Source organism: Triticum dicoccoides, chromosome 1B (genome assembly GCF_002162155.2).
Source record: "Triticum dicoccoides isolate Atlit2015 ecotype Zavitan chromosome 1B, WEW_v2.0, whole genome shotgun sequence".
Classification (NCBI taxonomy): domain Eukaryota; kingdom Viridiplantae; phylum Streptophyta; class Magnoliopsida; order Poales; family Poaceae; genus Triticum; species Triticum dicoccoides.
The window spans coordinates 294,965,321-294,981,647 of record NC_041381.1 but is presented as its reverse complement, the minus strand read 5'-3'; the positions used below and the strand labels follow the sequence as shown (position 1 = coordinate 294,981,647).

The 16,327-nt window shown below is 46.2% G+C and overlaps 1 protein-coding gene across 2 annotated transcripts; it reads left to right on the top strand.

Moving 5' to 3' along the window:
• Positions 1 to 6,846: 6,846 nt before the first annotated feature.
• Positions 6,847 to 15,368, top strand: LOC119331716 (cationic amino acid transporter 2, vacuolar-like). Of its 2 annotated transcripts, XR_005160624.1 has the most exons (15): positions 6,847 to 7,102; positions 7,921 to 8,122; positions 8,237 to 8,321; positions 8,394 to 8,534; positions 8,626 to 8,744; positions 8,830 to 8,926; positions 9,068 to 9,240; positions 9,360 to 9,426; positions 9,683 to 9,841; positions 9,931 to 10,111; positions 10,709 to 10,838; positions 11,076 to 11,182; positions 11,292 to 11,367; positions 11,601 to 12,114; positions 15,038 to 15,368. XR_005160624.1 is itself a non-coding variant. In XM_037604886.1 (14 exons), exons 1-14 carry the CDS (start codon positions 6,970 to 6,972, stop codon positions 11,719 to 11,721), a joined length of 1,791 nt encoding a protein of 596 aa, XP_037460783.1. In that variant the 5' UTR covers positions 6,847 to 6,969; the 3' UTR covers positions 11,722 to 12,207. The 2 variants fall into 2 exon arrangements, 1 of the variants encoding a protein (XP_037460783.1); XM_037604886.1 differs by lacking the exon at positions 15,038 to 15,368 and having other exon boundaries at positions 11,601 to 12,207.
• Positions 15,369 to 16,327: the final 959 nt, after the last annotated feature.

Here is a 16,327-nt window from a genome sequence, read left to right as displayed (position 1 = left end):
TTCTTCCGTTGGGCCTCCCTCACCTTACCTGCAAGTTACAGCAAGATCAGATTTTGAAACAAATGAAGGGAAAAAGCAGTCGTCAAGGTCTCACCAAACATACCTTCGGTCTCCTCCTTTGCCTTCATCAGATTCTCCTGAACCAGCTTCAAATTCAGCTCGAGCTGAATGTGCTTGTTTTCCAGCTCAGAGTAGCGAGCCACAAGATCACAGGAGTTCTGCGAAGAACCAATCGACTAAATGTCACATATAATTCACTTCCGAGTGAAAAAGGAAAAATCACGCGTTTCTAAGACTACAGCCGAATACAAGCATTCGACCGTAGTCTCGGGGACTACACCCAGTGGGTGCACTCAGCGTGCCCCCACTAATCCTATTGAAGATAGAGTCGACCAGTCGACCTCAAAAAAAAGGAGATATATTCTTTAAGACTGTAATCGACTGCAAGCAGTCGATCACAGTCTCGGGGACTACACCCAGTGAGTGCACTCAGCGTGCCCCCACCGGTTTGCGAAATCCATTCGACATAGTCGAATGACGGAAAGACTGAACTTATGAAGCCCAAGACCGACTGCCAGCAGTCGACCTTAGTCTTGGAGACAGAGTCGACCAGTCGACCGGTTTGCGAAATCCAGTCGCCATAGTCGAATGACGGAAAGACTGAAATTATAAAGCCTAAGGCCGACTACCAGCAGTCGACCTTAGCCTTGGGGACTACACCCAGCGGGTGCACTCAGCGTGCCCCCGCTAACACAGAGTTTACCTCGACACACCCACTGGGTGACTACTATGAATTCTGGAAAGAAAAGTTTTTGATAGCATATCCTAACAGAACAAACGGTGGTCGACTGACCTGAACATTGCTTTGGAGGGCAGAACTGGCGTCGTAAGCTGCCTGGCTCGCATCCCGGATGGTCTTCAATTGCTCCATCATGATCCCTGCCTGGCGTATCGCCTCCTTCGCTGCGCCAGCTTGGTCCTCTAGGACGTGGTGCGTCGTGAAGAGGGAGGGCTGCGGAGCACTCGTCAGTGGATCTGCGAAGGACACGGTGTGTCGAGTGGTGTTCTCCTCCTCTGCGCCCAGAGTCTCAGGCACCGTCACATCCTGGGTCACCCTGCTGGCAGACGCTTTCCTACTCCTTCTGTACTTCAGCGGTTCCTCATCTTCATCATCATCAGGGAGAGTGATAACAACATTGGATGGAGCTACAGAAAAGAATCAGGATTAGATCATGAGTCAGTCGACTAAAGACGGTGTTAAGAGTATAGTACCAGGCTTTGAGGTTGCTGCGTCCTCCATCTCATGGTCGTCAGCCCGGGCCGAGGTCTCAGAAGTAGCAGCACTGCAACTCCAAAGAGTCAGTCGACTAACTCCAGCGCCAACTAGAGATAAAGTTCACACAAAACAAGAAGACTTAAGCAACATGATTACCCTGATATGGTGGGGATGGACACCTTCATCTTCGGCAGGTGCTTGGTCGGCTTTGACGGGGCCGCCCTGGGCTGCTTCGACGCCTTTTCAGTCGGCGCCGGAGAGGTGGTCCGAGGGCGCTTGGTCGACTGGGTAACAGTCGCAACCCCCTCGCCGCGTTCAGTCGCATGGGTCATGGACAAGTTTCGACCGCCTTTCCGAGCGCGGTGGTGCGACCTCCTCCTCCTCCTCCTCTTCCTCGTCCTCATCGTCATCATCATCATCGTCATCATCATCATCATCGGCCTCAGCGGCGTCCGAGTCCCACTCCTCCTCCTGGCTCTCGCCCCCGCTCGCTTCTCCCTCCTCGGTCGGAGCCTGTGCTCCGTTGGGCATCGAGTACAGTTCAGTGAGGGCCTGATAGACATCAAGACAAAGATCAGTCGACCAATCGGCAGAGAAAACAGAAATAAATATGACGAGAATACAATGGGAAGTGGATCAGACATACCTTGTTTGGGTCACTATGGCAGTCGAGTGGAGGAATCCTTCTGGCTCCGTGAGGGTTATCCTTGTTCCCAGTAACAGCGGCCATCCACCTTCCCAGAGTGGCATCGTTGACTGTTTCTGGATTGACCCGAGTCACATCCTCGGTCCCGCAGTACAACCACATGCAATGGCTCCGGAACTGAAGGGGCTGGATACGACGCCTAAGGAAAACCTCCAGGAGATCCATACCCGTCACTCCCTCCCGAACCAACTGAACTACACGCTCCATCAGCATCTTCACGTCAGCTTTCTCCTCTGGAATCAACTTCAGAGAGGAGGGCTTGTTCACTCGGTCCATGGTAAATTGAGGGAGTCCACTCGACTGCCCCTGTGTCGACTGATCCTGGCAGTAGAACCAGGTCGACTGCCAGCCTCTAACTGACTCGGGAAATGTCATGGCTGGGAAGGTGCTGTTGTTCCTCACCTGGATCCCCAGACCCCCACACATTTGGACAACTCGGGTTCTTTCGTCGCCTGGGCTCGCCTTCTTCACGGTTTGAGAGCGACACGTGAATATGTGCTTGAACAAGCCCCAATGCGGTCGACAGCCCAGGAAACTCTCACACATGGACACAAACGCGGCAAGATAGGCGATAGAGTTCGGGGTAAAGTGGTGGAGTTGCGCTCCAAAAAAGTTCAAGAAAGCACGGAAGAAAATGCTCGGCGGCAAAGAGAATCCGCGGTCGACATGGGTAGCCAGAAGCACGCACTCACCCTTTTCCGGCTGGGGCTGCCACTCTTTCCCCGGAAGCCTCGCAGCTCCATGAGGGATCAGGCCCTTGTTGGCCATGTCGAGGAGATCCTTCTCCGTGATGGTCGACTGGATCCAATCTCCCTGGACCCAGCCTTTCGGCAGGCGAGATCTAGACGAAGACCCACCGCGGCTGGTGGATCTCCCCTTCGCCTTCTCCGTCGCCGATGCCTTCTTCGCGCGTTCCAACGCTGCCGTCTTCTCCTTGACCATGGCTACCGGCGAGGCGCGTGAGGGGAAGTTGCGTGGAGGCGAGAGCGAGCGCGTTGGGCGGAGATGAAGGGAGCAGAGAGAGAGAATTCTGAGGCACTGTTCAAAAAACCCTCGCCGGGCGCATTTATAGGATCCCTTCCGAGTGGATGATAGGTGGGCCCGGTCGATCTAATCATATCCTGTAACAGTTGCGCAAGCGTGATACGTGGCGAAAAAAGCGGCGCGGGGATCGAAGCGTCTACGTCCCATCCCATCCGAGCGCCACGGTCCGCTCCGCTTCGCGCGCTCCCCCAAATTCTGTATCCCGCGGAATCCGCGAACGGCAGATCAGTCTGCCAGACGCGGGATTTCCTGCGATCCGTCGCTCGGAAATCAGCGAGGTCCAAAAGATCACTCGAGGAAGAAAAAGAATGGATCGAGTCGACTGAAGAAAGGTTGTTCACTATCAACAGAGAGAATTTTTTGGTTCAAAAACAACGCAAGACCAGTATGCGAAAGCTAATCGGAAACAACATCAAGTCCTTCATCACTCAAGCCTCAATCCATTCGGGGGCTAATGATGGAGTCACGTACCTAGGGTAGGGTCACCGACCTGATCTAAGTACCCTGCCCGAGGACACCCTTAGAAGAGATCACCTTCCAGTCGACCTACGAGAGACTCACTCGACTGACTTGAAGGACTCGACCACGAAGACTCACTCGACCACCAGAAGGTCAAGAGGCACTCTGCACTGCAACGGCCTGTAATTAAGTAGACTTTATGATAGTAAAGACACTTTATGTGGGGCGTTACCTGTAACGCCCCGGACTTAATACACCTTAACCCCTTCATTACGTGGGCTGGCTGGGGTCCTGGCGCACTCTATATAAGCCACCCCCCTCCACAGGCAGAAGGGTTCGGCACCTTGTAATCCGTATACACATAATCCACTCGACCGCCTCCGGGCTCCGAGACGTAGGGCTTTTACTTCTTCCGAGAAGGGCCTGAACTCGTACATCTCTTGTGTTTACAACCTCTCCATAGCTAGGACCTTGCCTCTCCATACCTACCCCCCACTCTACTGTCAGACTTAGAACCACGACATCGGACGCCACTCAAAAAGGTCAGCCGAGTAAAATTTTTTAGGGACAATTTATTTTATGAAATGATTTCATCGACAGGTTAAAATTATCAAATTTGCCTCACCTAGGGGCACCAGAGAAGAATATGCTGGGGTTGGGGAACCCTCCACATTACACGGTGTAAGTCCAATCCAACGGCACAGGAGGTATACCTGGCCATGGGAAGCCCGCCCCGGCCGGCCCGGCCCGGCCCAACGCTGCCCTCGGACCGGGCTCGGGCCTAGATTTTGAGCCCGAAGGTCGGGCCGGGCCGGGTTCGGGCCCATCATTTTTGCATTTCTCTGAAGGTCGGGCCGGACCGGCCTGGAGCCCGATGGGCTTTTATGTGTTCAGGCTGGGCTCGGGCCTAGAAAATAGGCCCGATGGCCGGGCCGGGCCGGGCTCGGGCCTGGTTTTTTTCGTGGGGTTTGGCTAGGCCCGGCCCGGCCCGAGATATTATTAAGAAACAGTATAATGAGGTGACCTACGAGCCCCCACAACGCTTTGTTGCCCGCAGCCGTTCGTTCGTACTGTTGTACGTCCCAGATCATCAAGTTGTCCCGTCGATCGTTGATGTGGCCTTTTTACCGTGTCACTCCGGGACGCAGCTCCTCTGACGTACGGCGCACTCGCTGACGTGTAGACCCGGACCCACGCGTCAGTGGCCCAACGTCAGGTGGCCGTACGTCAGGGGATCCAGCTCCGTCACTCCGTGCGTTTCGTCCAGCCCATCGTTCCTGGGGTGCTGTTCCGAAGAACGATCTGGGAGTCGTCAGGTGAACTGGGCCGATTTGATCACATAGGTTGTTGATTAGCTCATGGGCCGGCACTTAATTCGCAGGCCAGGTTTCGTGGTTGCCATTGCCGTGCTGTCCCTTTACGACAAAGGCCTCTAAAAAAACTCCTTAATTGCAAGGGCATTTTGAATATTGTATACTTGCTGTCTCGAACATGAAAATGATATTTTTTTGTGGGAAGAATTTTTTTTCTCTACTCCCTCCATTTCTAAATATTAGTCATTTTAGATATCTCAAATTTTATTGTATAGATTTACTCATTTTGCTCCGTATGTAGTTTGTATTGAAATCTCTAAAAAGACATATATTTAAGAACAGAGGGAGTATTCATCAACTATCAAGATAGTATAAAGGACCAAAAAGAGAAAATTACATCCAGGTCAGTAGACCACCTAGCGACGACTACAAGCATTGGAGCGAGTGAAAATCATGCTGTTGACAGGCGGGGACTCATCTTGCTAAGGTCGTGTAGGACCAGCACATCAAAACATCATTTACTGCTGATGAAGAGAATGTAGATCGGAAGGATCTCCAACGTGTAGACAAACGAATACACACAAACAAAGACCAGATCCGTGTGGATCCAGTGAAGAAAAACACAGACTGAATCCTGTGAGATCCATCAGAGACAAATCTCGACACGCCCCCCATCTCCCCCGACAACATTAGAAGCACCGCCAGAACGGGGACTAGGCAGAGAGAACTTTATTCCATCTTCAGAGATCCATCGCTGCCTCACCTCTTTGAGTAGGACACAGACCCAAAATAAACTATAGAAAACATCCAAACACGAAGCCCTCCGGCCGGCAAGGGTAGTCGGAATCCACCACGCATCCACGTCCTTAAGGACACAGGAGATGAGGCAGACCGACGCAAGTCCGGTGAGAGGCACAAGAAATCCTAGCTGCGTGCCCTTTCAAGGCTACATGACAATAAGTTAGTAGTACTCATGTTTGAACATGACATATACCATGCAAGTTGTACTTCATTTTTGTAATAAAAAAATCAAACAATAATCAGTATAAATTCCATCAATTTTGAACAATAAATATAACACATGCAACTTCTTTTAATAATTTTATTTGATCCCTACATAAGCGTACTAATCGTATTTGATCTCATTGAATCCATATTCATACACAATTAGATCATCTCATCAAACATGGACGGGCGCGGCAACGCGCAAAGCATGGCAGCGATTTGGAATGCTAAACCGTTCGATTAAATATATGAATGCTTCAGATTAGTTCACCGCCCCGCAGCAGTCCCTCGGGCCTCAGTTCGCCTCATCTGCTCGCTGAAACCGGCCGAGCGAACGTCAAAAGGTCGCTGCTCCACAAACCTTTTTTTGGGTGTTCTCATGAACCGGGCTGCAGTGGGCTGTGCGGCCGTGAGGTGAGGTACGGTCAATTCTTAGTGATGGTGCAGGAGGTGGGCCGGTTGTTGCCTTTCCTCCGTCAGTCCGTTAGCCCGCAAAAGAAAACCCGTCAATCATCAACTTTCCGGTGGATCTCAGTTATTTTGGCTACTTACGGGTCAATTGCATCATCATTTGTTCCTTTTCATCCTATGTGCACTCTACTATGGCAAGGCTACAACGGACGATCGATGATGTGTGACACACAGAGAATCTCCATCACTTATTCAAATACGTTAGCAAATGTGATGCTTAGACAAACTTTTTTGTACATTGACACTCCAATGCTGATTTAGATGGCATTGTCATCCGTGTCAGTTTTGCAACTTATACCGACAGCTTCAATAATGCTTCACCATCTAAATGTTCGTATTTGGTCCTGATTTTTCTAATATATTTATATGATTATTTCAATAGATGTACGGGCGCGACAACGTGCGCCTTTATGTTCTAGTGGCCAGGTATAACAGGAGGTGACCCAGAAATGCTAGACGTACGGGCAGTAACGGGAATTATACGGAATCCCCTCGTGCACACCTGTGCAGCTGCTGGCCTATCTATCTTGATTATTAGACAAAAAAGAAGGAAATTGTCTCATTCGCTTGCTGTCATCCCATCGTCTCCTCTCTCTCGGTCCTCTCAGCGCCCATTGCAATTTGTTGGTCAGCGCCCATCATCTCCCACCGGTCGCAGCATCTCTCTTGTGCCCCTTGCAATTGGATGGTCAGGCATGCAGCAGGGAAGCCGCCTCTCCTGGTCGGATTTGCAGAGCCTGGCGCGCCGGAAGCCGGCGGCCTCCGCGGCAGCGGCGGATGGCCGACGCCTCGCTAAGGCGCTCTCCGTTCCCCACCTCACGGCCATTGGTACATTCGTCTCCTTGACCGTTTAGCCAACCATATTCTCCACAACAGAAAACATTGCCGTTTCTGTCCATCAGCTGTGACAGTAAAACGACTTCTCCTTTTCCCCTCTTAGGATCGCTTTTGGTACATCAATAGTCAGCTTGCTTTCTCTCTGTAATTCTTTCTTTGCAATTGGTGCCTTGTGTTGTGGTCATCTGTTGCATTGGTAGCAATAACTAGTCCAGTCAAGTCCATTTATCTACAGTAGCGGGGATGTTTACTTCGGATAACATTCTGCTGCCATATCTCAAGAAAAGATGGTTTGAACCAACTATTACATCTAGAAAGAAAGGAAAATATAGTGGTCTTGTAAAACGACCGCAATGCCCATCCGAGTTTTCAGATCCAACTGTGGCATAGGCAACTAGTTTCAGAGTTTAGTCCTTTTGAGAGCATGGTTAATAGTATAGCCAGCTGCTGGCTATAAGCCAGTGCCATGTCATCTACAACCCATCTTATAGCTAACATGTACAATAGTAGATCAAAAAAGTGTACTACTTTTTTATTATGTGGCCCACCTATCATTCTCACAAAGTGCCTAGGAGCACGTGCTAGAGCTGGCTCTTCACGAAGAGCCCGCTTACCTTCTCTCTCCTCTTCTCTTTCTTCCAACTAAACAGAAATATACTAGTTTATTCCTTATAGCCCGCTGACTAAGCTCTATTGTACTTGCTCTGAGGGGTTTCTGTGCCTCCATCGAGGCTTTACTTTCAGAGTTTTAGATGCAGGCAGTTCAACATATGATACTTAGCTCACTATTTTATATCAACTGTCACTAGGTGTTGGCTCGACGATCGGCGCCGGCATCTATGTCCTGGTAGGAACTGTGGCTCGTGAGCATGCTGGACCAGCCTTGACACTTTCCTTTCTAATTGCTGGCATTGCTGCTGCTCTTTCTGCCTTGTGTTATGCCGAGCTTTCTTGCCGCTTCCCTTCAGCAGGAAGTGCTTATCACTATTCCTACATTTGCATTGGAGAGAGGTACTAGCAATGTGCAATCCCATCAGTTTCTTGCGTTCTCTTTATCTACATATTTGGCCCTCGTAATTTACATTCTTTTCTCTTCTCTACTGCTTCTTGACAAATTACTATCAGTGTCGCTTGGTTGATTGGTTGGGCTTTGATTCTCGAGTACACAATTGGTGGATCATCAGTGGCACGTGGCATCTCACCAAACTTGGTAATATGCCCTACTAACCTCTCTTCCGATATGTGCGCTATAAGTAATCAGATACCATTTTTTGTTTCTCAGGCTCTGTTTTTTGGTGGCCAAGACAAGTTGCCCTTCTTCTTAGCACAAGTACATGTTAAATGGCTTGACACCCCAGTTGATCCTTGTGCTGCCATTCTTGTCCTCATAGTCACTGCATTACTCTGTCTGGGAATTAAGGAGGTAAATGTCTTATTCCATAACTGCACTTAGTTTGTAGCGCATGAAACTGGTTACTATCGACTTATTAAAGTACGAATGATGTCCTATTTAGAGCTCACTTGTGGAAGGCGTCATCACCATTGCAAATGTCGCAATTATGCTGTTTATCATTTGTGCCGGTGGATGGTTAGGATTCCAGAATGGCTGGCCTGGTTATGATGTTCCGAAAGGGTAAAGTTAAGGTTTATAAATCACCTATCGGAATGCATAGAATCCCATGTGGGCATGGCTCTAATATTTGCCTGTTGGTACGCAGTTACTTCCCGAATGGTGCAAGTGGAGTTTTTTCTGGATCAGCAACCCTCTTCTTTGCTTACATTGGCTTTGATGCAGTTGCCAGTACAGCTGAAGAGGTTGGCCTTTGTTCTGTCACCATTGAAGTAGTCGTGTTCCTTTGTGGTGTAAATTCCCTTTTGCAGTCTTTGTACTTTAGTGAACACTACTTTTAATGTGCAGTGACATGATTATCTTTTATTTGTCAAAGTACTTTCCAGGTGAAGAATCCTCAACGTGATCTTCCATGGGGAATGTGTTTGACCTTGTCATTGTGCTGCTTCCTCTACATGATGGTTTCTGCTGTTATTGTCGGTCTGGTGCCATATTATGCAATGGATCCTGACACCCCTATTTCATCTGCATTTGCTCAATATGGAATGCAATGGGCAGCGTAAGTGCCAGCAGCCCTTTGAGCCACATGACATGGCTGTTAAGACGACTATAATCGTACATTGTATTTATTTCAGTTCTGAGCATTTCTCCATCATACATATCTCTGTGAAAATGCAGGTATGTCATTTCCAGTGGGGCTGTTCTTGCTCTCATAGCATCACTGATTGGCGCTATTCTCCCTCAGGTACATAAGAATTGAGAAATTAGAGCATCAGTATATGCCATCGCCATTTCAGCCACCTTCTCCTGGCACATGATATGTAGGTTGACTAGGAAATGAAACAAGTGAAACTTCTTACTGTCAGGGTCTTGCAATGAAGTCATAAATAGTTCTATTTAGGTTAGACTATTATCGTATTTTTACTGAGAAACAAAAGATTTTACAAATTACAGCAGGAACCAGAACTGATTAGTTTATTCTATTTCTTGTCTTTGGTCAGCCAAGAATTGTCATGGCCATGGCAAGAGATGGACTGCTTCCCCCAATATTCTCAGCTGTTGGTCAACGGACTCAAGTCCCAACATTGAGCACAATTCTGACTGGGATATGTGCTGCTATCCTTGCTTTTTTCATGGATGTGTCACAATTGGCCGGGATGGTAATATGTTACTGGCCATCTAAAATGGTAGCATTGCCAAGTGGAGAGCTACTCCAGGTAATGACTGTTTTCTTGATCTGTTTCTTCAGGTAAGCGTGGGCACACTATTGGCATTTACAATGGTTGCGATTTCTCTTTTAATAGTAAGATATGCTCCTCCAAATGATATGCCAATGGGAGGCGCTGATCCATCCTCAGTTGAATCACTAGCTTTACACGCTGGGCATTCAGAGGCAGATGAGGGAATTTTGGAGGGTCCTTTTGGCAATGGTAATGAAAATAATTATCATTTCTGTACATGTTTCAAAACACTATCACCTGTTGATTTGATTCAAACTAGCAGCAGCGAGAAGGAGAAACCCAAAAATCATTGGCGTTTAGATGACTGCTTCACCCAACTGAATGTTCTATACATGCCTGATTTAGGTTCAGTTTGTGGTTGCTGAATACCTGAACTGTACCATGCTGAACTTATTTTATAATCTACTATAAACAAAGTCATTTAAGCAGGGACAGTTTGTTAGCCAAATGTAAATAGAGAAAAGCTAGCTGGGAAATTGTGATTATCACAATCTACTGCAATGCCAAACACAGCCTTAGCCATCATGCATCGTATCTGCTTTTCTCAGCTTGCATCCACTACTGAAATTAGCTGCGAGCTGAAACTGACTCCCCTGCAGTACTGTTTAGTTTTACGTCATAATCCTCATGCATAAATTTCCTTGCAAGATATGTTATCTGCAAGCATACATAGTTCATCACTTTCAAGCTACATCGTGTGCCACCCCCTAGCTTTCCTTTCACGATTACTGATAGGATATGTGCCTGTATTCTTTTAATATATGTTCTCTTCCTTTGTGCAATCAGTTGATGAAGCACCTACTGCCAGTGAGATCGCCAATATGGTAAGGCGACAAAAAGCTAAAAGATATATAGTGATGGTTTGCTTTGGGGTCATCATCTTTGTGCCAGCGGTTTCTTTCTCCTCTTTGCCATTGTAAGTAATAATTCAGTCATTTGCCTGCCTAGTTAACCCCAAGTATTTTATGTGTGCAATGCAAAAAAGTTAGTCACTGCTGGCATGCTGGGACACAAAACTCCAAACTCTTATTGCAACGTTGTTTACCGGACTAGTCAGTAATGTGAAACATAATTTCACCATTGGTACCAAAATAATATAAGCCTGTTCAGAAGCATTATATAAATAATCCTAATCCATTTCTACTCTCTGTAGTTCCATACGATGCACAACATGTGCCTTAGGTGGCTTGCTCTTGCTCGGTGCTAGCATTGTACTTTCATGCATCGGACAAGACACGTCGTCTTCACGACAAACTGAAGGTGCATAACCTATGAACGTGGATATTATTTTTGTGCCACATTTTAGTCGAATTTAGACAACCTGATTTTACAATTTAAAGAAAGCTCAGATTGTCTTGTCGTTTCTTAGGTTTCATGTGCCCGTTTGTACCTGTACTTCCAGTATGCTGCATCCTCATCAACGCGTACCTTCTAATGAACCTTGGGTAAGTAACTTAGCTTGTACAGAGTATACACCATTGATGTACTAGTTTTCTTGATGAAACCAGGGGTGCTTGCATTCTTACCTCTTGGTTGTTGTCGTACATTGTCACCTGGAAATAGGTACCTTTGGGGTTTGCTATTGCAAATTGAATTTCCCAAGCTGGTTGTCATGAGTTGTGATAGCAGCAACTTCTGAAGATAATCTGTGTCTCACTCTTTGATTCATCGACTGCAGGAGTCACACGTGGATCCGTGTTTCTGTATGGCTTGTGGCTGGTGCACTAATATATCTCTTCTACGGTCGAAATCACAGTTCCCTGACAGGAACGGCCTACGAGCGCGTGTCACCTGCATGAGACAGCGTGGGGGTATTCTTCTAATTTTTAATCTGCATATATGTTGACGAACTCGTGAAGGCGGAGACCTTGGTAAATTTCCTTCACATTGACAAGGTTAGCACTTCCATGGTCGATCTGTCAACGGCTGAAGCCTTCAAAGCAGCATGGAGAAATGGCCATCATACATGGTTGGGGGGTTCCTGACCAGTTTTGGACAAGAAACGGAAGAACCCCCGAGTTTTGAATTCTGCAGAGGTTTTAAACTTGAAAGCAGAAACATGTATACCAATAGTAGCGCTGAATAGGATTACAATCAATCACTTTTTCGGCAATTTCACCAACCCCCGGGAGGCTCTGTTCAGAAGAAAAGGTTTTTGGAGGAAAAATCGGAGGACTGCAATCCAGGGGAAAGTAAGTCATACCCTTGTTCTTTGGTTCATAGGCTTGTATGGAATATAATCTCATACTATATGATTTTTTATAACAAATATTTGAAAAACCGAATATAAACTCTAATCTCGTTCAAAATTTACAATTTACTCTGAAATGTGTATACCTTGACCACCGCCCCCTCCCCCCTTCCTGGCCCAGCCCCATTCACCACCACAAGGTAGCGATGAACCTTTCCTTTCCTGCAACCCCAACCCGATAATTTCCACCAATATGTGGCGGCCGAAACACATGTCTTCATCAATGAAACACCTCCCAAACAGCCCACCATTGATGATGAATGCCCTACCCAATATGTTGTTCGTGCTGCCCTCTGCGTCAGCAACGCCATGGGATAGAGTATATGGCATAAAACTACGAAAAAACTAACACCCATACGTATGGCATCTTGCACATCGCCTACACGCCTCCATCATCATTCATTTCGCCTACATTTTGAGTTAATAAAATCGCACTTTATCGAAAAAAGCAGGAATCTTTTTGGTTTTTGACTTAAAAATGTTTTATCTCCTAATTAAAAAATTGAATTAAAAATCCGTTCTCACCATTAAATCTGTCTCGACGAGATCGTCAAAACTAGACCTCATGTTGATATGTTTCGACGAAATGTTTCTTTGCCCAAAAGTTGCCATGATGTTTACACTATAGTTGCCATAGTGCTTAAACTAAAGTTCCCATGTGGCAATTTTAGTTTGTAGAGCATGACAATTGTAGTTTTTTTATGATGACAATTCCAGTACTTTGACCATGAAAATTATTTTTTGTATGAACCATGTCAATTTTAAGTGCATGTATCATGGCAATTTTAGTTTATGGTTCATAACAAGTCTAGTTTCTTAATTTCCCGTTTTATAATATGTCAAAATTTACTTTTAAATGTAGAAGAAAATAGCTGAAACATATCATGGCAACTTCAATATAAACATTATGGCAATTCATATGCAATAGACATGGCAACTTTTAACGCAAAAAAATTCGTTGAAATATATTGATATGAGATCTAGTTTCGAAGATCTCGTCGCGAGGGATTTAATGGTGAAAACGGATCTTCAATCGGATTTTTCATTTAAGAGATAAAATATTTTAAAAACTGAAAATCCAAAAGATTCTCACATGCATGTATGCGGTGATGTAGCGCAGTCTGTGTGTTATAGGGCGTGTGGACGGGTTTGGCTCCCACCATACGTGTGGGCGTTAGCGTTGTCCTAAAACTAACAATATTGGGGGTGTTAAGAGTTTGAGCATTATACTCTGTGTAATCTCAACCATCTCTCTCCCGCATATATCTCTATTCCTTCTTGTAAACAGACACAACATGTTGTTCGTGTTGCCCTCTGCATCAGCAACGCCACGGTATAGAGTATATAGCATAAAACTAACAATATTGGGGGTGTTAAGAGTTTGAGTAGTATACTCTATGTAATCTCGACTATCTCTCTCCCGCATCTGTCTCTATTCCTTCTTGTAAACAAACAAGATTCCTAATCCTTCTCTTGTACCTCACGGCAAGGTATTCTGCCTTAATAACTAAACAACCGCGGCTCTCCCCTAGGAGAGTAGGAACGCTTCCAACCATTGTATCTTACATGATATACAGAGAAAGGTTCTTCCCCAACATCTAGCAACACAAAAAACTCATCTATCGCCATGGCCTCCACCTCACCTGGGCGCACCTCCAGCCGAGAAGCTAACAAGGGGGAACTACCTCCTTTGGAAGGCCCAAGTGATGCCGCCCTACGAGGTGCGCAGGTGACCTGTCTCTTGGATGGCAGCGACGCCGCACCACCGAGGACGGTGGAGATCGCGCAAGCGGACAAGACCACAGCAACAGGGCCCAATCCCTTGTATGGTCCGTGGCTGGCAAAGGATCAACAGGTTCTGAGCTACCTGCTGAACTCGCTATCGCAAGAAATTCTTGCATAGGTCATCGGTAAGGGGAACACCTTCGAACTTTGGACTGCTCTTATTACTCTATTCGCCTTGGAGTCACAGTCTCAAATAACCAATCAGAGGATCACCATCGCCAACACAAAGAAGGGCAACATGTCGAGCAACACCTTCATGGCCAAGATGAAGAGCCTCGGTGATGAACTCGCTGCGGCTGGCCGTCCAGTGAGCGATCCAGAGATGGTTGACTACATCCTTGCCGGGCTCGATTAGGACTATGATCCTATCGTTGCTGCAGTTGGCGCCATCAAGAACTCCATCACCGTTGACAATCTCTTCGCATAGATATGTGTTTTTGATCAAAGGATGGAGATGCTACGCGATGGGCCATCCGGCTTCCGCTCATCTGCTAAAGCCGTCTACAGGGGCGTGGTTAGTCTCGTTCTAGAGGCGGCCGTGGGCGAGGGAACAGGGGGCGCGGCCGTGGCAATCACGCCTCTCCCTCTCCTACTCGCGGGGGTGACATCGATGGCTATCAACAACCCACGTCCACAATCACAACAGTAACATCAACAAGAAGAGGAGTATCGCCAATGTTGGATCGGCTACAAATTCCATGCTGGTGGTGCAAGAGCTTGCTGGCATCGGTATGACGAGGACCAGGAAGAAAAGAAGGCGGCAAATCTCATCACCAACTCCTACGGGATTGACACAAACTGGTATGTAGATTCAGGCGCCACCGAGCACATCACGAGGGAACTCAACAAGTTGACAATGTGAGAAAGATACCACGGAGGTGACCAAGTGCACATGGCAAGTGGAAAGGGTATGGATTCACTCACATTGGTAACTCAATTGTTAAAACTCCCGATTTTTTTTGCATCTAAACAATGTCTTACATGTTCCTTATGCAACAAAGAATCTTGTTTCAGTTCATCGTTCTACTCTTGATAACAAAGTTCTCATAATATTCTATCCTTATTGTTTTGTGGTTCAGATTTGGCAACGAGGAGAGTAATTCCTAGAGGAAAATGTGAGGGAGGCCTCTATCCGCTCATATCATCAGTTTCTTCATCATCAAATAAACAAGCATGGAGTGTCACCAAACCATCATCGGTAAAGTGGCATCGTCGCTTGGGTCATCCTTCTTCAACTATCGTTCAACATGTTCTTAGTAGAAATAAACTTCCTTATGAGTCTAGTGTTGAGTCAGTTTGTGATGCATGTCAACAAGCTAAGAGTCATCAATTGCCATATCCTATCTCTACCAGTGTATCCACTGCTCCTTTGCAACTTATTTTTTCAGATGTGTGGGGACCATCCCCTACATCAATTGGCAGACTCATACTATATAAGCTTTATTGATGATTATAGTAACTTTACTTGGATTTATTTGCTAAAGAAAAAATCCGATGTATTCCAAGTCTTTAGTAATTTTCAAAATCTTGTTGAACGCCAATTAAACTCCAAAATCCTTGCTATGCAAACTGACTGGGGTGGTCAATTCCTTTTTTCAAAAATTGGATTTCACATCATGTCTCCTGTCCACATGCTCACCAACAAAATGGCTCTACTGAACAAAGACAATGTCATGTTGTTGAAGTAAGACTCGCATTGTTAGCTCATGCGTCTATGCCTCTTAAATTCTGGGATGAAGCTTTCCTCACTGCCACATATCTTACAAATATTCGTCCTAGCAAATCATCAAATTTGAGAATCCTATAACACGTGTCTTTGTGTCACTCCAGATTACACATCTCTTCGTATTTTTGGTTGTGCTTGTTGGCAAAATCTTAGACCCTATATAATACACGTAAACTTGCTTTTCGTTCAAAAAATGTGTTTTTAGGATACAGTCCTATGCAAAAAGGGGTTAAATGCCTTGATTTCTCACTAGTAGAGTCTACATCTCTAGAGATGTCATCTTTGATGAATCAGTCTTTCCATTTGAGTCTCTTCATCCAAATGCCGGAGCCCTCCTTCGAAAAGAAATACTACTTCTTCCGGATTTTGATCAAGGGGGTGATAAAAATTATGCTAACCAATCTGATGAAAATATTCCTGCTCTACTCCTACTGTTATGCCTATGTAGACACCTGAAGAAAATCTGGCTCAAAACGATCAAAATCATGAAAATCTGGCTCAAAATGAGCCATTATTTCATGTGAAAGGAGAAGAAGTGGTCGGTGCAGACCACCAGGAAGATCTGGCGGCCCGTGCACCTTCTAGGCTTGAATCGCTCGTGCAGATCCTCCTCGGATTGCACCCCCGATAGTGGTAGTGGTCA

Excerpts from the sequence above, each read along its gene's own strand:
- LOC119331716 (XM_037604886.1), top strand. The coding sequence starts at position 6,970 with ATGCAGCAGGGAAGCCGCCTCTCCTGGTCGGATTTGCAGAGCCTGGCG. Across the intron at positions 9,241-9,359 it reads TATGGAATGCAATGGGCAGC|GTATGTCATTTCCAGTGGGG; the intron begins GTAAGTGCCAGC and ends GTGAAAATGCAG. Across the intron at positions 10,112-10,708 it reads GGAGGGTCCTTTTGGCAATG|TTGATGAAGCACCTACTGCC; the intron begins GTAATGAAAATA and ends TTGTGCAATCAG.